Source organism: Limulus polyphemus, unplaced genomic scaffold (genome assembly GCF_000517525.1).
Source record: "Limulus polyphemus unplaced genomic scaffold, Limulus_polyphemus-2.1.2 Scaffold209, whole genome shotgun sequence".
Classification (NCBI taxonomy): domain Eukaryota; kingdom Metazoa; phylum Arthropoda; class Merostomata; order Xiphosura; family Limulidae; genus Limulus; species Limulus polyphemus.
Window position 1 is genome coordinate 270,220 of NW_013665819.1, and position 24,569 is coordinate 294,788.

Below are 24,569 nucleotides of genomic sequence, written 5' to 3' on the forward strand. Positions count from 1 at the left end.
CTATCAATTCCCTTTACAATCTTAAACACTTCAACCAGATCCTCCCTAACTTTTCTTTTTTCAAGAGAAAATAATTTCAGAGATCTTAACCTCTCCTCGTATGACAAACCCTCCATACCAAACACCATTCTAGTAGCCCTCCTCTAAACTCTTCTCAACAATTCAATGTCCTTTCTAAAATAAGGAGCCCAAGAATAAATACAGTACTCCAAATATGATCTAACCATTGACCTATACAATAAAATTATAACTTCGTTAAACTTGTATTCAATATTTCTGCAGATATAATCTAAAATTCTATTTGCCTTACCACTAGTAACAGCACATTGCTTTTATGGCTTAAGAGACTGATCAACTATTATACCAAGACCCACTTTTTTATGACACTATTAAGGCTATCCCTATCCATATTATACTTATAATTCAAATTATGATAACCCATATGCATTACCTTGCATATATTATAATTAAAACCCATCTGCCATTTGTTCGCCCAACTCACTAAATGATCTAAATCCTTCTGTAAAGCAGCAACATCCTCCTCACAGCTAGCAACACCTAAGACCTTAAGATCATCAGCCAATTTAAGTAATTTATTGACTATTCCTTCATCTATATTATTGATGTAAATCAAAAAGAGCATAGGTTCTAAGACTGAGCCCTGAGTTACCCCACTTGTGACATTAATTCAGTTTGACTAAGCTCCATATGTAACAACCCTCTGCTTTCTTCCATCCAGCCACTTTTCAATACAATTTGCTAACTTTAACGGAGATACGTTTTTACAAGCCTTTTATGTGGCACCTTGTCAAATGCTTTCTGAAAATTCAGATACACCAAATCTACATCATTACTCTCGTCTACACAAGCAGTAACTTTTTCAAAGAATGTTAAAATATATGTAAAGAAATATTTTCCCGTAATGAAACCATGTTGATTATCCAATAAAATTCTAAACTTTGTTAAATGGCTTTGTAAAACATCTTATATCAAAACTTCCAAAACCTTTCCCACAACTGACGTAAGACTAATAGGCCTATATTTACTGGGACAATTTTTATAATCTCCCTTGAAAATAGAAGAAACATTAGACTACTTCCAATCCTCTGGCACCTGCCCACTATTATTCAATCCTTACCCTCCTTCAAAACCCTTGTGGAAGTATTATCTGGCCAAGGAACCTTATCCTCACTTAAACATCCCAATTTTTTTTCTAAACAAGCTTAGAATTAATGTGATCATCTTGTTCGATCTTGTTTCCATCTATTAACTGTTCAAGATGAGGAATATTGCTTAAATCTTCCTTAGTAAAAACTGAAGAAAGAGCAGAATTTAATAACCCAGCCATCTCATAACCATCTATCACAAACCTTTCTTTATCATCCCTCAAAGGTCCTACCACCATCCTAACATATACTACATCATGCACGTAAGTGTAGTTTGATTGCCAAATGAGACCAGTTCGGATTATGTCATCCATGTACAAGCACTGTGACTAATTTATACTATATCATATGTGTAAGAGATGTTTCATTGCAAACCTAGACTAAATTATATTGCATCATATATTTAAGTACACAGTGATTGATAAGTGAGACTAAATTAGACTATATCATATAGATAAGTATAGTGTGATTGCCAAGTGAGACTTCATGAAGTATATCATACACGTAAGTACATTATAATTACCAAATGAAGCTAACTTATACCATATCATACATGTAGATGCAGCGTGATTGTCAAGAGAGACTAATTCAGATTACATGATACAGGTAGTGTACCGTAATCGCGCAGTGTGACTAAATCAGATTGCATCGTAGATATATAAGTGCAGTGTGATTGTTAACGGGACTAATTTAGACTATGTCATACATCTAAGTGTAGTGTTATTGCGAAGTTTACTAGTTTAGATTATAGGACATATGTAAATGTAGTGCGATTGCCATGTGAGGGCGATTCATGCTATATCATGCATGTAAGTACACTATGATTGCAATGTGAGACTAATGGAGAGTAAATCATACATATATATATACCTAGTCATTTTCAAGTGAGCATATTTCAAACTATATCATACACATAATTATAATGTGGCTGCCAAGAGAGACTAACTCAGACTATATCATGCATATATATATAGTGTGACTATTTCATTTCAAATAGGCATGCTTTGACAGCCAACAGAGTGTAATTCATACTATATCATACACGTAAAAGTAATGCGAAACTAATTTAGATTATATCATACATGTAGATGTAGTGTAATTGTCAAGAGAGATGAAATCAGTTTGCATCATCTATATGTAAATGTGCCGTGCTTCCCAACTGAGACTAATTCAGACTGTATCACACATGAAAGTACACTGTGATTACCAAATGAAGCTAACTGAGAATATATCATACACGTTAGTACACTGTTATTACCAAATAAGGTTAATTTATACTGCATCATGCATGTAAATTTAGTTTGAATGTGAAGAGAGACTAATTCAGGCTGATCATAAATGTAAACGAAACTAACTCTGATTATATCATATATGTAACTACAAAGTTATTTCCAAGTCAGAATAACTGAGACTATATCATACATGCAAGTGTAGTGTTATTGCCAAATAAAGCGAATTCAGAACATGTTGTACATGTAGGTGTAGTGTGATAACCAACCAAGATAAATAGAAACTATCTCATGCATATAAGTGAAGTATATTCGCGAGGTAAAACTAAATCAATTTGCATCATATTTATAAGTACATTATCACAGACCTAAGTGTAGTGTAATTGTCAGCTAACACTAAATCAGATTGAATCATATATGTAAATGTACTGTGATTGCCAAGTGAGACAAATTCAGAGTGTATAGTACATGTCAGTACACAATGATTGCTGAATGAGGCTCAAGCAGACTATAATATATGCAAGTGTACTCTGATTGTGTACTGAGACTAAGAATATTTCATACACTTGAGTGGATCATCTTCAAGGTTAGCTTATTGAGAAAGTTAATCACATGGGTAGATATTTTTAGAACAGCTTTCAAGCACACTATATTTATATATATCTAATGCCCTTACTTACTTGAAAACAAAGATATTTACCATTTACAAATACCTTACCAAAATATTCAGGACAAAACTGCTTTAGAAACAACACTCTTTATCATTGAGTAAAAGCCTATGGAAAGGAAACCGATTTGCAAGCTTGAGTATTACAGGGCGGAATTCTGTTAATATCCTTGACTGAGGTATTGGAGGAAATACTTTCCGTGATACCTCATGACTGGAATATAACACAAAATATTTCCGGTGTTATTTTCAAACTGAATTATCCAGGAATACTCCTTGTGATATTTTAGAACTAGGATACAGCAGGAGATACTTTTGGACTGAGGTATCACAGAAAAAATTTTCTGCAATATTCCAGATATTGCATATAACAGGAAATGATTCCGGTGTCATTTACAAACTGAAGTTTGAAGGAAGTAATGCCTCCCAGTGGCTTAGCGGTAAGTTCTGGGATTATAACAACAACAATCAGGTTTCGATACCCACGGTGGGCATAGCACAGCTAGCTCATTGTGTAGTTTTAGTTTTGTGCTTGACAGCAAACAAGCAGAAATCACTTACAGAGTAATTTACAAACTGAGAAATCGGAGGAAATAATTCCTGTTATATTTCATAACTGTAGAATAACAGAAAGTATTTCCAATGTTATTTACAAACTGAGGTATGGCAGGAAGTACTTCTGTTATATTTCAGAACTGTGGAATCACAGGAAGTAGTTCCAGTGTTATTTACAAACTGAGGTATGGCAGGAAGTACTTCCTGTTATATTTCAGAACTGTGAAATCACAGGAAGTATTTCCAGTGTTATTTATAAACTGAGGTATTGCAGGAAGTATGTCCAGTGTTATTTACAAACTGAGGTATTGCAGGAAGTATGTCCATTGTTATTTACAAACTGAGGTATTGCAGGAAGTATGTCCAGTGTTATTTACAAACTGAGGTATTGCAGGAAGTATGTCCAGTGTTATTTACAAACTGAGATATTGCATGAAGTATGTCTAGTGTTCTTTACAAACTGAGGTATTGCAGGAAGTACTTATGGTGCTATTTCCAAAATGGGGTATTAACCGAATTTCTTTCGGTAAAGCATTGCCGACTCTAGGAATACAAAAAATATTTCTAGTAAAATTTTCCGTAAAGACATATTACAGAACATATAAATTGTCAGAATTTATTGTAGAAAACGCTTATGGCGAACTATTTCCGAACCTATGTATTGCATGAAACACTTTATTTTAAGCGATTTAAAAGAAATTACTTCCCATATTTTGAACCCCAGATTTAAAAAAACAACAACAAGAAAAACAGCCTTCGTTGGAGCATCTATGAACTGAGATATTAGAGAAAATACTTCCACTAGAGTAGCTCTGAGATATTAGAGGAAATACTTCCGCTAGGGTAGCTCTGAGATATTAGAGGAAATACTTCCGCTAGAGTATCTCTGAGATACTAGAGGAAATACTTCGCTAAAGTATCTCTGAGATATTAGAGGAAATACTTCCGCTAGGGTAGCTCTGAGATATAAGAGGAAATATTTCCACTAGAGTAGCTCTGAGATATTGTTTTACAAAAAATACTTCTAGGAAAGTTTTCTTCTTCCTACAACTGTTCTATTAAACAAAAAATGATTTATCAAATTCGACAAACCAAGTAGAGTCTATACATTGTAAGTAGATTTCAAGTTTCCTTAACGCACACGAAAACTGTTGGACGTAGTTAACGAAATAAAAACATAGTGCTAGATTAAAGAAGGTGTTTAGATCAAACACATTATTTTCAAGAATTCTGAAACGACAAAATAAGCGCTATTGTTTTATCTATGTTTATATAACTTCGTTTTTTTTTTTTACCTTTTACCTATTTATCCCAACCTCTCTCTATCTGTGAGAACAAATAGAAAACAAAGATTGTTGCGGTGTTTGATCTTCTACCTAACATGTTACCATGATGTTAGATATACACTTTCCATTAGCATAGCTTGGTTTTGATCGAATAACATCACGCAAAAGCCCAATTCCGAACTATAAACTTTAGCTCGAGATACTAAGTAGAAAAAATGTGGGTTAGCCCAACGATTTTCTTTCTCCTGTACTTTAAAGATTATGTTGTGAATGTTATAGTCCACTACCTGTTGGAAATTTCCAGAAATTAACTGTAAACACTTTGTAGAATTAAGTGATTTTGATTATAAATAGTGAGCAAACATATTCTAATCTTATCTATTATTAAAGATGAATATTTTTAATAACAAGTGTTTGTTAATAAAGAAAACATTGCTTGTGAATGTCCCCTGTCAAAACAATGAAATATTTTAATAATTTTGGCTACACTGAATTACTTCTTTTTGCTGTGTCTCGAAATGCAAATGGCATTTTATATTCATGTTAAATATTTTTCATCTTGCAGGTGTATATAATAATTTCATTTCTGACACCGTGTCAAAAGGAGTTTTGTTTGGAGACAAGTCGTCAGCTTTTCTAGGCTATAATTCACCGAAACAAGAGCTGGACTTATCTACACGGACGTCTGTCATCAAAACGACTCACTTGCTGACCAGTGGTCATTATCCTCCACCATTGTCGCCAAGCGTCTCAGATGACAGCTATGAGAGACCACATGAGTTAGAGCTCCACACATTACAGGAAAACACGAAACAAGAGGTTTTTACTAACGAAGAGAGTTCTGAGCTTTTTAAAAAGAGCGTGACGGTAAATTATACATACGATGCTTTCTTCGTCAGCGACGGTCGGTCTCGCCGAAGGAACTCCATTGGACTCCCGGAAAGGGAACGGCCTCGTTACACCTGCTCCGAGTGTGGGAAGCACTACGCCACATCGTCCAATCTGTCTCGTCATAAGCAGACCCATCGCAGTCCAGACTCTCATCTTGCAAAGAAATGTCCGACCTGTGACAAAATCTATGTCAGCATGCCGGCTTTATCCATGCACGTGCTCACGCACAATCTCAACCATAAGTGTTCGGTATGCGGGAAAGCATTCTCTCGACCTTGGCTATTGCAGGGTCATCTACGCTCCCATACAGGGGAAAAACCGTACGGCTGCGCCCATTGCGGTAAAGCCTTTGCTGACCGGTCCAACTTGCGGGCCCACATGCAAACGCACTCCAGTTTCAAACACTTCCGCTGCCAGCGCTGCAATAAGACCTTTGCTCTCAAGTCCTACCTGAACAAACACTACGAGTCCTCCTGCGTGAAAGACTCTCCACCCGGAACCCCCGAATCCCTAGCTTGAAGTCGAAATACCCACTCAAAAGGGAGAATTTGTGATGTAGGAGTTCTCTTGAAAGACCTGGCAGATATTACTTTCTTTACCAAGAACATAGCAATAAAGTAATAAATTTCGCCTTTAGAAGCTCATCAACTGGGAGGCAATAAGCAACTAGCACGAGTGGCTCGTTCCAAAACAGCCCCCTAGCAATGATCTTCGCGAGACTTGCATCAGGAATGAAACATCCAGTTCGTCCGCTAAGTAAGATAAAAGCACAGCAGAGCTGTTTTACTTGGGTGTTTCAGCAATATCGTTTGAGGTAGGAATACGAACTAGAAGTTGATGACAAATGTATTGTTTCCACCACTTTCCAACAGTATGGGAATCAGTTTATTTTATTTTCTGTATATTGGATTCTTTGAAAGATGCGTTTCGTATCTTACAGCGAGAAGGACTTTGAACCAGTCAACTGTAATATGGGTATAAACACGATTAAAGGAAATGGAAACTTTCAGGTCGTAAAATAGAACGATACATTCGAGTGTGATTCAGAAGATAAAGAACAACCTAACATGTAAAAATCCTATTTTATTATAAGACACATAAAGCTTTTGGCAAACTTCTTTTTAGATACTTAGACTTTATGATAAACGAAGCTATTCTGGTGCTGGAAAATGCATGCAACATCCAAGTCAGAGATGGTGTCATTATTTCCTTTCTTTTCTTAGTAGGATTTATTCAAAGCCAGTTGAAATCTGTTGTTATTGTTGTAAATATAAGCGACGTGTGTGGGATTAAGGTGATGAAATCTGGTGTTATTGTTGTAAATATAAGTCACGTGTGTGGGATTAAGGTGTTGCGGTAATTCTTGAAGCATACAACTGTTCAGAAGCTAATAATACAAGAACATAAAATCAAAGAAAGTGCTTTAGTACAAGGTATTATTTAGAAAGAAAATATCCGTGTTTACAAACAGTGGTACTTCCGAGTCTGTTAACTATTATTATAATTATAAAACCTGTGGTGATCACTATATTTAAATAACGTATAAAAAAGCACACACCAAAAAGCAAAGAGTCGAAAATGTTCTACCTTTAATTTCATAAATTATTCAGAAATGAACTGGACCCTTATGCTCTAATACAAATATTTCTTTAAAGAAATAGCTAACTATTTATGTTAGGAACCTAGAAAAGTTAAAATTTTGTTATGGTCGAAATTTATTCTATGACTTAAATGAGTATCAGATGCTTCTGATAACATGGTGGCATTAATTAATATAGGATTATCATGTTAAACTGTAGCACTGAGTAATTTGCTGGAACAGAGTAACACGGTGCTTCTGATAACATGGTGACGTTAATTGACATAAGGTTGCCGTGTTAAAATGCGATAGCGAGCAATATGCTAGAACAGAGTAACACGATGCTCCTCTCATAACATGGTGATATTCAATGCAATAACACGGTAATGTGTTCGTGCACTAAATCTGCTTGTATCCACATATTTATAGCTATGGGCTCCTTAACTATAATGACTAGAAACCCATAGTCTGAAGAGGGGGTACTGATGACGTTCGAAAACACCTTTGATTAATAACCAGAAATATGTCCCTGAAAAAGGAAAGGAAATATATCTTTATCAATAGCAATGTTATTTCATATGCAATCATTAGATACAAGCAAAATCTCGGAACTAAACAGTTTCGAAACAAACTTTCAATAAAGGGGTCCCATGGTCTGAAATCAGGGTTTCGGGGGTTGGTCGTTTCCCAACATTCGACTATTAGAAACAGAGATAATACGTTGTGTATATATATTTGAGGCAAGGATCGCGGAAATACACGATGAAAAAATGAAAAACTTTGCAAAAATACAATATATCAGGCTTAGGCATGGCGGTATACAATATACTTTATGAAATACAGTGTAAATTTCACACTTTTAAATATTATTTGTTAAGTAATAATTTTTGATTTTGTAAGTTTGTGATAAAATATCCGGTTGTGAAAATGGGCAGATATCTATATGTACGCAATTTAGAGTCGATTAGGTGTAACAGTACTTGCTACATCATTTATCTGATGATCCTGAAAAAAACGTTCATCAATAAATGTTCTTTTTCACTCTACTTTTATCTTAAAAAAAAGAAACATAAAGCTTTACTTTTCTTAATCTTACCAAACACCAAATCATTTTCATTTCAAATTAACAGGAATTAAGTTTCTTTACTTATGTGGTGTTGCATTATTTATAATGCCATAAATGTTCTTTTTCACTCTACTTTTATCTTAAAAAAAAGAAACATAAAGCTTTACTTTTCTTAATCTTACCAAACACCAAATCATTTTCATTTCAAATTAACAGGAATTAAGTTTCTTTACTTATGTGGTGTTGCATTATTTTAGTTTATAGTAGGCTTAAGTGGAACTAAGCCTACTTTATACTTGTTAATGCAGCTTTGCGATCTTCTGGCGCATACAAATGAAAATCTTTCCACTACAGCTAAAACATAATTATAGTAAATTATCTGAACATTAATGCCATAAAAGTGCAATTTTCGTTAAATATTCGAATATCAACGACATCTAATTACTCAAAAGTATATTTTCGACTATTTAATTTTTTTCATCAATAGACTTAATATTTGACATATAACGTCTTGTTCCATTAGTTTAATATACTACAGTCTTAGCATAGAATTAAAGTATTCTAATAATTGCAAACCCACCATATAACACATTGCATGAACACAAACAACAGTAGTTGTAACAATAGTTACAACAGTAATTACCTCTGAAGGATTTTGAAATGAAACCAAGCTACATTTTTGTTAAAAGCTGCAAAAGAAATATTCAATGTGACTTATAGTTTCAGTTTCCACAGCTGGAAATTGATAAAGATGCAGTCGATCGTCAATTTGTCTTGCAATAGAGGACACATAGAAACTGTTGTCAGAATTGAGGTGATTGTGTATGTATTCCATATTATATTTTATTATGTGGCAATGTGCAACAACTAACGCAGAGTCTGGGAAACCTTCTGTTTGATTTATGACTGGGAGGCAGATCAACACATCACTAGGTTAAATAAGTCTATAAGTAGTGAGAGCGTGTAGTGTTATGTGGTACTCGAATTTTGCATACTCCAAAACTGAAACCTAATTAGATTTTATAAGTACCAGGATAGCATTAATGTATATGACATTAATTGTCCTATAAGGACCTTTAGATGAATTTTCTCCATTCAACTATTGTGTATATAAAAGCTCCTCTTAAGCTATGCAGTTTAGTTAGAACTAATTCTCTAGAACAGTTGGATTTTATTGTATTAGAGTAGTAACAAAGGACGTGTTTGACGCCGCGAAGTCCACGTCCACATTCATAAAGCAATAAACGTGTACAGAAGCATAATTCAGTAGAAGTAGCGGTTCAGTTCGCTCTTTGACTATTGATGCCAAAGAACAATATTCACTTTTCTAGGAAAGGTAAAAGCTGTAAGGTACAGCACCTTCTCTATTTTTTCTGATACATCTATGCGGTTTTTGAAATAAAACTAACGTAGCTAAAGGGTTAAAACCTTCTAAATTCCTGTTCTTCTCTCTATCTTAAAATAAAACGGATTTCAATAAAGCACAGATTTCTTGAGAAAACACGTTCTAAGACAAAGGTTTCGGATACAACGACCCGTAGTTTAATACCTTTTAATGATTAACTTGAAAGTACTATCTGTCTATCTAATATATTGTTCTTAGATTAGAATAAGATTTAATAACTTTAGCTTTAAACTAATTAAAAGTTTCAATATTGTTTGGATATGAAACATGCCTACCTTATCTATAGCTGCGAAGAAAAATGTTCGTCGCAAACAAAATAAAAAATTTTAAAAACTTGGTCTAAAAAAACAAAACAAAAATAAAATATATTTATACATATACCTCTTCCAGTTCCGAAAGACACAAAGTAATGATCGCTTAGCTTTATAAAAAAAAATATGAAAAAGTTACTTTCAATACGAGAAGTATTTAATTATGTAATCCAAGAATCACTCGAGTAATATTAAATTCAAGTAATCTCGCACGTTTCTTCATTCTAAACTGAGTAATCTCCGTCCATAAATTCCATCAGTTACTACATAGTTAGAAGGGTGATATGTGCTAGAAAAGGTCAGGGAACATCGGTACTACTTCGACTGGGTCATTTCTCTACAGTATGAACTCAAAACCTTGTGCTGTATCTTACAGTTTTGTTTTTTACATAGAACTAGTAACATTAGGTGGTATTAATATATATATATATATATAAGTAGAAGTAAAATTTAGAAAATTCCTTGTATTAATGTCCTCTATGCTTCGTAGGCTTAGGCGTACAGATTTCAGATACATGTACAAATATTATTAGCAATAAATCCATAGGTTTTTAGGTGTGGGTTAGGAAGATCTGCGAAATATTTTTATACTTTGGCGCAATGATGGCGCCACTTTATACTAAGATGTCTGAAGACATAAAGTGTAGCTAGCTTAATATTTCTTCCGATTTGAATTTATATTAGGTCAAAAAAAAACTGATATAGAGCCAGTAAAACGGTACAAATACTTCTTGTGTGCTTTTCAAATAAACAGTTCGAGTTGGCGGGTGTCAACGCATGCGCGTTGGAATGGTTCATTCTTTCCAAACTGGAACTTCTTTAATTCACGACTCACTTTCATGTACAAGTTTCATGTTCTCTTATGCATAGTTTCGTATGGCCTTTCAATATTCATAGTGTTTATTTATTTTTTACTTTAATGTTGCAAATACTTCGCTATCCCTTGAGTTAGTAAATCGTTAATTCCACACATTTTTCAGAAAACAGCAACTTGTTAGTCATCTCATTTATTTTTATATACTTACATTTTATGTGACATCTTTGGGAAACCGAAGTGTCAATGACTGAAGAACTGGTGAAAGTTTGTTTGATTTTATTTCTCGTACACAAAATTAAGCCCAACGAGTAAGCAATAACACCAAAATATAGTCAAGTTTCCTCTAAAATCAACTGTTTATGAGGCTGCTTGCTACATTTTCTAAATTCATTAACGGTATTCATCTTCCAGTAGCGAAACGTAATGCAATATAACTCGTGACCTATGTATTATCGTATCTTATAGAGAAACACAAGAACAAAAATTAAGCGAAAACAAAAATAATAAAAATACGCAGTAATATTAGTGTACGAGTAACGATATAGCTTCACGTCAGATTAATGTATTATTAATAACTGCGCAGTAACAAGCGTATTTACGGCCTTGCTTTCAAGTAATACAAGTGTAAGCTTTGTTGTTCGTGGTTTGAAATTTTTACCAAATTGATCCATAATAAAGTTGGAAAAGAAACGAAATTGAAATACGATAGTTTTAAGTTTTCACTAAATGGTACTCTACATGATCTAATGCAACTAAAATATATATATATATTCTGCAAAATATTATTCACATAATTGAAAATATTATTTTTATTCTGAGGAAAAATGTACATTAATTTTTTAAGGGTTATCAACTCTTTGGTAGGAGGCGTTGATAAATAACTTTTGTCACCTTCCTACAAAGCTTAGCTAAAAGTACAAGTAAATAATTATTTATTATAACTACAGACTACCTTTATATAACTTATAAGACCCCAAATGTTATTATTCTTTTAAGTACAGTACGTAGGAAGTTTATTAATGATAAAAGTCAGGATGAATTTTCACATTGCCCTAGACGTACACCAAATCTGCGGTACATATTGGGAATAAATAAAGTAACGAAGTCATTCAATATTTATTACCAGAGTGATTATTGGATAATAGCTGTCTCTAGTTAGTCTTAGCGATGTGGGTATATAAATAAAAGATCACCTTGTGCTCACGTTAGCTAATCTCGGAATATTCTAGGGGGAAACGTCACGTGACTTGCCTTGACTCATAGAATAATTCTTTGCGTCTAAAATAATTTTCAAATATAAATAATTAGAAATTCAATCTTTTTCTCTTTTAATTTCCTTGAAACTCAGCGATGTATCTTTATTGATCCTTCTTTAGGAGGACAGTTTAAATTATCTTCAGTAATTGTAATTATAATGTTAGTTTTTCCTTTGTAAATATTTAGATTACTAGTAATAATTCTTTGTATTTTACAGTAGAAATATATATATATATATAGGTTCGTCAACATAAGTCATTGTTATTTTAAGCAATAATTAAATCATATAGGTTCGCTATCGGTATGAAAATTTCATGTACGCGTTGAACTATGGATAAGAGTTGTGTTGCAGTAAAGTCGTCCAAAACAAAAGTTTACAGGGCGTTTACTCCTAAATATTTTAGAGTACCTGAATTTAAGAGTTGGTACCAATTGAGTTAGATATAATTTTGCAAAATTAGATATTTCAAAATTTCAAGTAACTGGTTTTTATGGAAATTTTATCTATATACATTTATATACATCAAATGTTTTGTTTTGACGTGTGCTTGTTTTATTTAACAATTGTGCAATGTTTGTTACTTTCAGTATTGAGAATAAAGCACTTACTTAAAATTGTGTATCCAAGGCTCTTTCTCTTCGGTCGTCACAGATGGATAATATTTCTACAACAAAGAATCAATTTCGTGTTGCCACATATCAAGCCACAAAATCAATGCTTCAGCCGACTTCTTAGAAACGATTGTTGACGATAAGCCTTGAAAACGTACTTGAAAGATATTTCAACTATGATTGATTCCTCTATTCACCCACAGTTCATTTAGTGCATAAATACAAACTAAAAACATTGGATTTAACTAAAGCATCCAAAGTTAATACATTGCAATTAACAGAGCTTTTCCTCCAATCAGAATCCAAGATTTAAACAGAACACTACTCAAGTGTGCTATCTAAGATTCAACAATAACATTACTCACAATGTATTATCTAAGCCTAAAAAATGATAATATTCAGAATCTATACGCTGAGATTCAACCAAAACACTACCACAATCTATCTTTTAAGAATCGACTAAAAAGCTACCTACAATCTAACCTTAAAGAATTAACCAGAAAACTATCCGCCATCTATTTTCTAAGATGCAACCAAACCACTATTCACAATCTATTTTCTAAATTCAACCAGAAAGCTATTGACAATCGACTCTCTAGATTCAATCACAATACTACTTAAAATCAAAGAATAAACCAGAGAATACTCACAATATATTTTTACGATTCAACAAGAATACTACTCACAATTTAACCTCTAGATTTAATCAGAATAGTACTCACAATCTATTCTCTAAAGTTAAAACTAGAATACTATTATAAATACATTCAAGGTGAACACCACTTTCAATCTATTCTGTAAGATTCAAACAAAACACTTTTCACAATATATTTTTCAGATTCAATCAGAATACTATTCTCTTTACAAGAATCAAACACAACACTACACGTAGACTATTCACTAAGATTTAACCAGAAAATTATTCACAATCTATTTTCTATGGTCCAATAAGAACACTACTGGCAATATAAGAATAAACCAGAAAACTGTTTACATCCTATTCTCTAAGATTCAACCAGAACACTACTCACAATCTTTTTCTCTAAAATTAAGTCAGAATAATACTCACAATATAGTTTCTAAGATTCAACCAAAACACAACTACCAATCTAATCTCTAAGATTCAAACATAACACCACTCACAGTCTATTCACTAGGATTAAACCAAAACGCTAATCACACTATATTGTCTAAAATTCAACAATAACACTATTCACAATAATTCTATAAGATCCAACCAGAACACTACTCACAATAATTTTGTAAGGTCCAAACAGAACACTATTCACAATAGATTTTCTGAGATTCAAATATAACACAATTCAGAATCTATTTTATAAGATTCATCCTGGACATTACTCACAATGTATTCCCTAATGTTAAACACGAACACTATTAAGAATTTATTCTTTACAATTCAACCAGAACAGTACTCTTAATCTATTGTCTAAGGTTCAAGCAGAACACCGCTCACAATCTATTTTCTAGATTCATTTACAATACTATTCTCAACCTAAGAATCAACAAGAACACTACTCGCAATGTATTCTCTAACAGAACTCTGCTCATAGACTATTCAATAAGATTTAAACACAAAACTATTCACAGTCTATTCTCTATTATTCAGTCAGACCAATACTCACAATATATTCTCTATGATTCAACAGAAGAATGCTCACAATCTAAGAAGCAACCAGAACATTACTCGTAATGTATCCTGTAAGATTCAACCAAAATATTCCTCACAATATATTTTCTAAGGTTCAATCAGAACACTACTCACAGTCTAGTCACTAAATGTCAACCAGAACATTACCCACAGTCTATTCTATAAGATTCAACCGAACACTAGTCACAGACTGTTCTCTAAGATTCAACCAGGACACTAATCACAACATATTCTCTCAGATTAAATCAGAATACTATTAACGATTTATTCTGTATGATTAAACCAATACACTGTTAATAATATATTCTCTGTGATTAAACCAGAAAACTACGATTCATGCAAAACAGTATTTACAATTTATTCTCTAGATACAAGCAGAAAACTACTCAGAACCTAAGAATCAATCAGAAAACTGCGCGCAATGTATTCTGTGAGTTTCAAGCAGAACACTGCTCACAATGCATTATTTAAGGTTTAACCAGAACTCCCCTTTCAGTCTATTCCCTAAGATACAACCAGAACGCTAACCACAGTATTTTCTCTAAGATTCAAATACACATTGTCCACAATGTGTTCTTTAAGATTCAACTATAACTTTATTAACAATCAATTATCTAGGATTCTACCAGAATATTATTCACAATCTATTCATGAATATTCAATTAGAATACTACTTACAATCTAAGAACCAACCAGAACATTAATCACTTTATATTCTGTAAGATTCAATCAGAAGTTACTCACAATATTTTCTATAAGATTCGAAGAGAACACTCCCCACAACCTATTTTCAACATTATACCAAAACATTACTCACTATCTAAGATTCAATTATACATATAATAGAAGACACCAACCGAATACTTACCAAAAAACAGAGTAACAGAAAAAAATATTGAAACTATAAATATATTGGGTATAAAATACAAATACATAACGAAAAATGAAAAGCAGCAAACTACAGCTACGTATTGATAGTTTACACTGCAATTGGCTGTCATCCAAGTAATCAGACAGCAGTGTGGTAAGGCATTTCTGGCTTCCAGGAAAGACAAGCCACATGACAAATATTTAGAAATGAAAGTTTTGGCTGTTGAAAGCTACTCCATGTGGCAGATTGTGACAGAGGTTCCTGTTTCAGTACGACTTGTATGGACTCTATGAAAAGGATTCGTTAACCTAGTACTTTTGATAGCAGAAGACGTCGAGGAAGAAAGCCTAAACTTTGCCAAAATTATAGTATCTCGGGGTATGTTCTTGACGTGGCACACGACAATTCATTAGAGATATTGCCAAAGACCCAAATGTAGGTACAGGCATAAATGATACCTCTGTAACATAAAAATCTACATTATCACGAAGTAGCCTCTACGAATGTACAGCTATTAAATGATATTACTTTTTAGGAAATATTAGGAAAGGTAACCAAAGAAAAGTATCAAATGGGCATCAGGTTTCAAACAATGAGATGAGCAAAGTTGGGGGAGGTTGCTTTTTACTGAAGTTGGAGGAAGATGCTTTTTTACTGATGAATCCAAATAGCATTAATCATACTAACATTTGATTATCATTAATGTCAGCACGATGGCAGAAAGGAATAAAGTATCTCAATGAACAACAACTATAGTGAATTATACTGGGGGAGCATTACAAGTCTGTGCTGTATCTAAGCCAGTGGTGTTGAATATCTACATACAGTTTTATTGCTAACAGTTACAAGCACATTCCTAGCCATAATGCATTTCTCAAGAACAAGAAAAAAAAGAGGTCATTGTCATTGGAATATATGCAACCCTGGCTTATACGGAAACAATATGGATGAATTATGAGGAGTAATACAGGACATACTGAACAACATTTTACAATCAAATACAGCATAAAAACAACTTGTACTGCTTTGTTTAAAGGACTTACAAAACTCCAGGGTATTGTACAAAGTATTCCTTTTCATTTTGTATTTTATGTAGTAATCTAATGTACTAATGATAAATTGACCACTCATTTAGATGCAATTACTCGTTGTTTGTATATGTATATCATCTGGGCATTTTAATTATTATTACAAATACTAGACGTCTGAAAATTCAACAAAGGTTTAACCAATTGTTTATACATTAAAATATTCAATTAAGTGTTATCCACAACCTATGGTACAGTAAGTAGTCAACCAAAATGTTATCAAGATTTCAACAGAGGGTTTTCATTCTAGATTAAAAACTATTTTGCATATGAAACAAGTGTGGCTCGATTGTGAAATCTCATTGTCTGCCAACGTATGGATCTCAGCTATAAAGATGCACAAGCTACAAGTAAGTATAATCCATTCTAAGGAATATATAACTCTACGTTTAAGATACAACAAACATTGGAATGGATGCTTAACCAGCTTCCGCAGTACATTATTCTACCCTTCGTAACTATAGGAAAGGTGAAGTCCAATTCCAAATTAAAGACTTAAACCTAAATAGCATATAAAGAACAGTATTTAAGCTTAAACAATTGAAAGCAAGAGTCATTACTATGTAACATAATTATGCTTGAAAGTGTTTGAGATAAAAAGTTTGGAGCTGTGGAGGCGGAAGAGTAATAAAATTTAAAAAATTGGAAAACTCAAGGTGTAAAATAATAGTTTACAATATATAAACAACAGCTCAAAGAAAAATCAGCATAAAAATTGTCGTGGGAAGCTAATAATAATCTTTAATCTTGACTAGCTTAAAGTGCTGACGTCATTAATCTGTTTTTATAGGTGTCTCATTGAGCATACAATGTATTTACAAGCAAGTAATCTCAGACGTTTTCAAAAACTTTATGACGTTAAAAATAACATACAACAAGAGTATAAGACGTAGTAATAGATTCATGTCGGAATAGAAAAAGGCCTTTAATGGTAATAATACTTATTCATATATACATATGTCTATAAAATCAGTCACTATGCTCAATGATAACAATGATAGTAATATGTTAACATATTCAGGCACTTAATAAAGAAAATAAGGTAAAAGAAAAATACATTAGCTATTCTAGCTAAGATTTCAAAGGAACAAAAAGTAATTTATGAGTTTATCTTTTTTATTTCGTGTTTTTTTTTCTTGCATGTTTAAAAAATGTTACCCTACGATTATCTTGGCCCACGAAGGGAATAACCTAAAATAAAAGAATCAATCCTCAAGGTTGATACCAGAAACATAGGTGTGGAGGAATTGTTCTGATATTCCAACAAGTTAGTGTAGGTGTGTAGTAATTGTGTCGGTAATCCAACATGTTACATCAGGAGTATAGGTGTGTAGGAATTGTTCTGATAATCCAACAAGTTACATCAGGAGTATAGGTTTGTACGAATTTTTCTGCTAATCCAACAAGTTAGTGTAGGTGTATAGGAATTGTGCCGTTAATCCAACAAATTGCACCAGGAGTATAGGTGTGTAAGAATTGTGCCTTTAATTCCACAAGTTACACCAGGAGTGTAGGTATATGAGGAGTTGTTCTGTTAACCCAATAAGTTAGGTATATGAGGAATTGTTCTGTTAACCCAATAAGTTAGGTATATGAGGAATTGTTCTGTTAACCCAATAAGTTCCACCAGGCCTGGTGTAACTTGTTGGGTTAACAGATCATTACCTTCGTACCTATACTTCTGGTGTAACTTGTTGGGTTAACAAAACAATTCCAACACACCTATACTTCTGGTATAACGTGTTGGATTAACATAACAATTCCTACACACCTACACTCCTGGTGTAACTTGTTGGGTTAACAGATCATTACCTTCGTACCTATACTTCTGGTGTAACTTGTTGGGTTAACAAAACAATTCCAACACACCTATACTTCTGGTATAACGTGTTGGATTAACATAACAATTCCTACACACCTACACTAAAAAAATCAGTAAACAAAATGAATTCTTTATGACATGCACTAGCAGCTCTATCTTCAAAAAGTAAGCCTGGTCTAAACTGTCCATTATCTGCCCGTCAGTGGGCGGACTTTCGCTTCTATAGAGGCCTGTAGCCGTGCTGTGCTCATCGCCCGAAACGGAAATCGGCTTACTCTCTGAAGTATTGATTTGTAGGTAAAACTAGCACGAACAGCATCTATCTATATATTAGCTATCGACCGGTTTTAATACAAATGAAAAGCTTAAACTGTCATGTAACTTGTTGGATTAACAGAACATACTTATACTTGTAGTGTAACTTGTTGTAAGGATGTAACAGTTCTTTAGTACTTTTGCTCCGAGGGTTACATAGATCTATTACTACCTTCGTACCCATACTTAGATAAAAGTAAAAATGTATAAAAGCAATAATTTTTGGTGCTCTACTCTTTCACAATGCACTCCAGTGGTTCAATGGTAAGCCTGAAGGCTTACAACGCTAAAAACTGAGGTTGGTTACCCGTGAATGGCACAATATAGAAAACTACACCTGTCGCAGGATTCTGTTTATACCCTATGTTTCGAAACGACCTCAAGGTTTATTTTAGAACAGAGCCACACTGGAATATCTGTTGTGTCCACCGCGAGGAATCAAGGCCCAGATTTTAGCGTTATAAGTCCGTAATTTTACCCTGTTCCAGTGGAGGAAACCCTCAACGAAACTTAAAAGCCTGATAGTATAAACAAATTTTACAACGCTCTCTATAAACCGTTGAGTTACGAAATCATGTATTGGAGATTAAACTTTAGTAAAAAACAATGTTGGCATGCAAAATATATCACAAAATTTAAGGGCAACACCTTCCATAAATCAAGGAATAATCCTTCATATGTTCATACCAAATATTAGCTTCAAGCGAATCAGTTTATGCTCCAGCTTAAAATATGACTATAAATTTACCTCTTTCTTTTTTTAAACTGATATTTTGGAATAAATTACCGATTTTTCGAAAGGAATATTTAATCGCTCTACATTGCATGTCATGCTTTAACACAAATCCGGCTGGGTGCATTGTGTATCAGATTGGTTTGTTTGAGTCATGGTTTGTTTGACGTGAAGCACAAAGCTACACAATGGGCTAGCTGTGCTCTGCCCACCACGGGTATCGAAACCCGGATTCTAGCGTTGTAAGTCCTCCAGACATACCGCTGTGCTACTGGGGGGCGTGTATCAGATTAAGAAATCTTGATAAAAACATGTAAATTTCTAAAAGGTTATTATAAAACACTAAAAGCATGGATCCTATGTTACACCAATTCAAACACTCTCTAAAGCTTTTAAATTATACCTGGTTTGTTATTTATTAAAATAGCCTGTATAGCTTGTTATTTTTACCAAGCTTACTTCATATTTTCAGCTATTAAAATACCCTCTAAAGCTCTTAATTTTTTCCTAACTTATTTCAGATTCTAAGTTATTAAAATATCCTCTAAAGCTTTTGTTGTTTTTTACCTAACTTTTCTTCATGTTCTCAGATATCAAAATAGGATGCTCTAAAGTCCTTGATTTTCACTTTAACTTCTAAGCTATTAAAACAACAATAACTAATCCAATTGAAATTTGTCTAGCATTTTTTCATATTCTAAGGTTTTAAAATACCGCCGAAAGCTCTTAATCTTTTACTTGTTATTTCTTCGCATTGTAAACTAGTACAACATCCTGAAAAGTTCTTGAATCTTACCCGCTTTCATTCACATGGTAAGCTTTTTAAATACCGTATAAAGCCCTTGATTTTTAACCCATCTTTTCTTGGGGTTAATGCTGGTTAGGCAAGTATTGATTTAATACAAACGTAAAGTGTTGGGAACGGTTTCAAACTTGATGTGACAGTTCAAAATTCTTTGTTTGAAGAAAATTCCTTAAGATTCCACTTCGATATTACGGAACGTCATATGACAGATTTATGCAGAAATAAATAACACTCGCAAAGAGCCTAGTTAAAAAATCTGTGTCTTACCGAAACTGGTCTAAAGGTTTAACTAAGCGACTAACTTGTATATTTGCTAAAAGCGATGATTCATTTAGAGAACCTATGGTTAACTTAATGTTAGGTTCGTGAGCACTCTTTCTTTGCTGTTTAATATGGTGTTTTTAAAAATAATAACCTTCACTGTCTTCTCGCTATTGGTATCACTCACTAATAGCATGCTTTATTTATCATTAACATACTTTTCATGTTTTTAAAATAGTTTTATCATAGATTAGATATATTATTATGTTATTATCTTTAACTTTTTGGGTATTATTAACTGTTCATACGCCCCGAGCTACACAAAACTGAAGCTATTTTAATATACTTTGTTTCATTGTTTTCCTATGAAATAATATTTTAGATGTTCAGTCTCAAAATTTAAAGTGATATTTACACGACTGTTATTAGTTGGTGATGCGTCATGAAACTATCTATATTAAATAGAGTGCACGATAAATTATCTATGATACCAAAAAAAATTAATTTAAGAAAAACAATACAAAATATGCTATAAATCTTCTATTTTGTGAGCAAGCTTTGGATGTAGAGGTAGAGCGGAGGATCGAAGATGGGCTTACATCTAGACGATTTGTCAGCACTACCGTGAAACTGTCGCCATCTATCTCTATTGTTTCAATTTAATTACTGGGAATAAGAGGAGCTACTGGATTCACTGAAAGCTGAATTTCCATCCCTTTGAGATCAATGAATGTAATCCTTCACTTGGACTAAGTAAGTATGGCGTAATTACAAATTTTTATTTCAGGCAAAGCGAAGTCTTTAATGGACATACATAGAAATGTGGGTAAAGTTTAGGCTATGCCAAGAAGAACCAAACAACCCCAAAGTGGTACTGTCTGTGCTAGTTTAAAAGTAGTAGCATTACGTGCCTTGTAAGTAGAACATTCTCCAGTACAAAAACGTAGAATAAAATTTAAAAAATAAATTGAAATAGTTATATTTTTGTGGAACAATTTCACTTTTCACTCATATAAACCAAAGACATAACAGTGATAGATAGTATCAATAAAACAGACTTGCTGACATCCCACTGTAATTTTGATATCATACAGTTTGCTACAAAATGAGAAGAAAAAATTACAGAAAAATTAAAATTATATATTATTTTAAGCTTGTTTCTTCTTGGAGTTAAAACATAATAGCGAAGAAGCTGTTGAGATGTGTTGTTGTTTTAAATTTGTTATTTGCTTAATTTGACACATGAGAAATGTACTTACAGCTTATTTGAATATAACTATTAAACTAAGATGTTTTATTACGTTATAATAAAGTATGTACGATAGCGTTATATTCTAAAATAAACAACTGTTATTTTAGTTGACTTTTAATTGGATGAAAACAATGCTTAATACTTTAAAAGAAAACCGTTTTATTTGGTTAGATCCAAATTCATATAGCGAAATTGCAATGTTTTTTTTTTATGAAGATAAAGTCAATCCGTGTAAAACAACTTCAACAGTTGAACAAAGAAGTGTACTAAAGGAGAGAACAAGTTGAAATGCTACAAAAGTAAGTAGATACATTCACTAGATTATCCATGTGCAAATATTTTATATATATATGTAGTAGGACTAACTTCAACCTTGAAGAAAGCTTCAGAGAAAACTATGAATAGAAACGAATACCTTCAGCCGATGTATGTTGCCAAGCGGGATGCAACAGGCTTGAAGAATTTGTTGATGCAACAGGCTTGAAGAGTTTGTTTTTTTACTTCACTAACTTTGGAGTTTTTATATCGTACATATATAGATTGATTGATACACTCCCTATTCCTCTCTCCACTGGGGTGTGAATTGACAGTTTTTCTGTGGAGTAATTTGGGGTAAAGCGAAACCTTGGTAAATATCTCTATATTTATGAGTTATGACTGCGAGATTTAGATTTCTTTGGTCCCCCACAATTTTTCAAAGAATCGAAAATAAAACAAACAACGATTCGTTAAAAACTCGTTATAAGACATTTGAACAAAAGGGATTATTTTATACTCAGATGTCTTTGAAAACATTTAAAATTCTCGCGTGTATTTAAAATGAAAGGCTAGAAAACTGAAACCAGTTTGCGCTATGAGAAAACGTCACAAGCTCAAAAGTTCTGTGTTTGGTTTTTCAAACCCCCATATCCTTATACCGAGTATTCTTTTCTATCAGTTTGTGTTTTGAATATTGGCTCTAAATAGTTTTATATGGCTTGGAGCTGGCATTGTGTTTTTTCTTTAAAACATGTACTGTCTCTTCTTATTGTAATGGCTGATATGGTTATATCTATTTTTACCTTCGGTTATTATTTTCTATTTGCTAAAAGGATGACAACAGATTGATCTTAGTTATTGTTAGATTATGTAAGGGATTAAATACATGGACATTATGGAAATAATGAATCATCCTAAAAAGTATATCAGTAATTATACAAAACACAGACATTATTTTATCTTTGACAACCTGCAGATTTATGATTATTTGAATTGTTAAAAATGCCATACTAGGAATTATTGTAAGTCTCAGGTTCGAATCTGAACCGACGAAATATAAAAATAACAACAACTAAGATTATCACAGGTTTTACTATCTAACTAAAAGAAGATCGTGTAATTACTAACTAAAATTATTGTTACCCAATAGTTATGAATAGAGGATTTTAAACACTCATTCTCTTGTTTTTAGGTTCTTACTTCATCAATAGGAAAAGCTGACCTCCCATTGTTTATATTCGAAATCAGTTTTGTTACTAAACCTATAACGTGAAAAATATAAAAAAAAAAACTGGCAGAAACTGCAATCTTAATGCAATCTTGGATATAGATGATATTATTGGATACAGATTATATCCATCTTCATGTTTTTTAAACTTAAATTGGATATAGATGACATCCATCTTTATGTTTTTTTGTATTCAAGTCTTGAAATCATAAAGATGAATTTATTCACGATTATATCATTGATATGTTTTGATAAATGTTGTTTTCGCAAGCAGAAATATAGCTAGATAGGCCGTTCCTGAATAATACACTTTGTTCCTGTCTCGAACTATCAGAAGCAACAACCGAAGACGTCGCTCTTGGTCTAACAGTACTGGTTTCTGTGTTCCTATAACTTCCGCGATGTCTAAAAACAGAAAACAGAGATTTTCTTAAATGTAAATAACATTTAATAAAATCGACAATATGAAAAATAATTGTACTATTTTTATGCCTTGTGAACTTACTTACGCAATAAATGATTAAATATTAAGAATGTTAAAAAGTATGTAGTGATAACCAACAGGCATAATCAGAGTATTTGGAAACTTAAAAAAAGGAAAAGGTATATTATATTATCTAGTTGTGTTCTTCTAGAGATGAGAAGGGGAGATGTAGTTGAGGTCGCTTAGAACAGCGTTAAGAGTTCAATGTTTCAGGTAGAGTAGCACACGTGTCAGCAAGCATGCCAACCATCAAAGTGAAACAGACAAACCGCCAACACATTTTCACACAGAGAAAGTGAGTGAGCTGGGGAAGATCTAACTCCAATGACCTACTTATTGATCATCTCATGTGTACGTCACTCCTGATTGAAGTTAGTACTTTACTGCTCACTGAACGCTTTTTTCTTCAGGTGGTTATTATCTCGTAGCACTTTCAATATTTTCGTCCTGTAACTAATGCCCAACATTGTTGTATGCGCTAATATCAATGACATCCACGTTATCCTCGTGAAGAACTTGGAAAGTACTACTGAATCTTGCTTAATCACACAAGCAGAAGATAAGACGTTGCAGACAGAGACAGATAGATAGCTAGAAAGGCAGATAAGCCATGAGTTAGAGAAAGATGTGGACCGACAGACACAAAGGGAGACAGGCACAGATAGATAGATAGACATACAAACATATAGGTAGACAGACAGGGCTGGTAAATAGTCAGATAGACAGACAAACAAACAGATAGAACATATATAGGTAAATAGATAAATATCTGATGGAATCTGGGCTTCCCATGTACGATCGCGTGAATTGATTTAATCCGCTATTTCTATGAGGGAATATCCTCTGCGCGTCGGGTAGTCTTTAGGCTTAGATCTACAACTTGTGCAGTGACTGTCGGCATTTTGGCTGTCATTAATTATTCGTTTTGTGAAAGATCAACAA

The 24,569-nt window shown here is 33.1% G+C and overlaps 1 protein-coding gene across 3 annotated transcripts in view; it reads left to right on the forward strand.

Moving 5' to 3' along the window:
* The window catches only part of LOC106478406 (transcriptional repressor scratch 2-like), a 38,792-nt gene extending 15,595 nt beyond the window's left edge, over positions 1-23,197 (forward strand). The window contains exons 2-5 of one of the 3 annotated variants that reach the window (XR_002609884.1): positions 16,720-16,819; positions 20,962-21,158; positions 21,874-21,956; positions 23,108-23,197. Coding sequence is in view for 1 of the 3 variants with exons in the window: in XM_022382003.1 (XP_022237711.1) it covers positions 5,469-6,313 (845 nt within the window). In the remaining 2 variants the exon portion in view is untranslated. Of the gene's footprint in view, positions 1-5,468; positions 8,513-16,719; positions 16,820-20,961; positions 21,159-21,873; positions 21,957-23,107 lie in introns of those variants that run through there. The other 2 variants (XR_002609885.1, XM_022382003.1) reach the window with 2 other exon arrangements.
* The last annotated feature ends 1,372 nt before the right edge of the window (positions 23,198-24,569 follow it).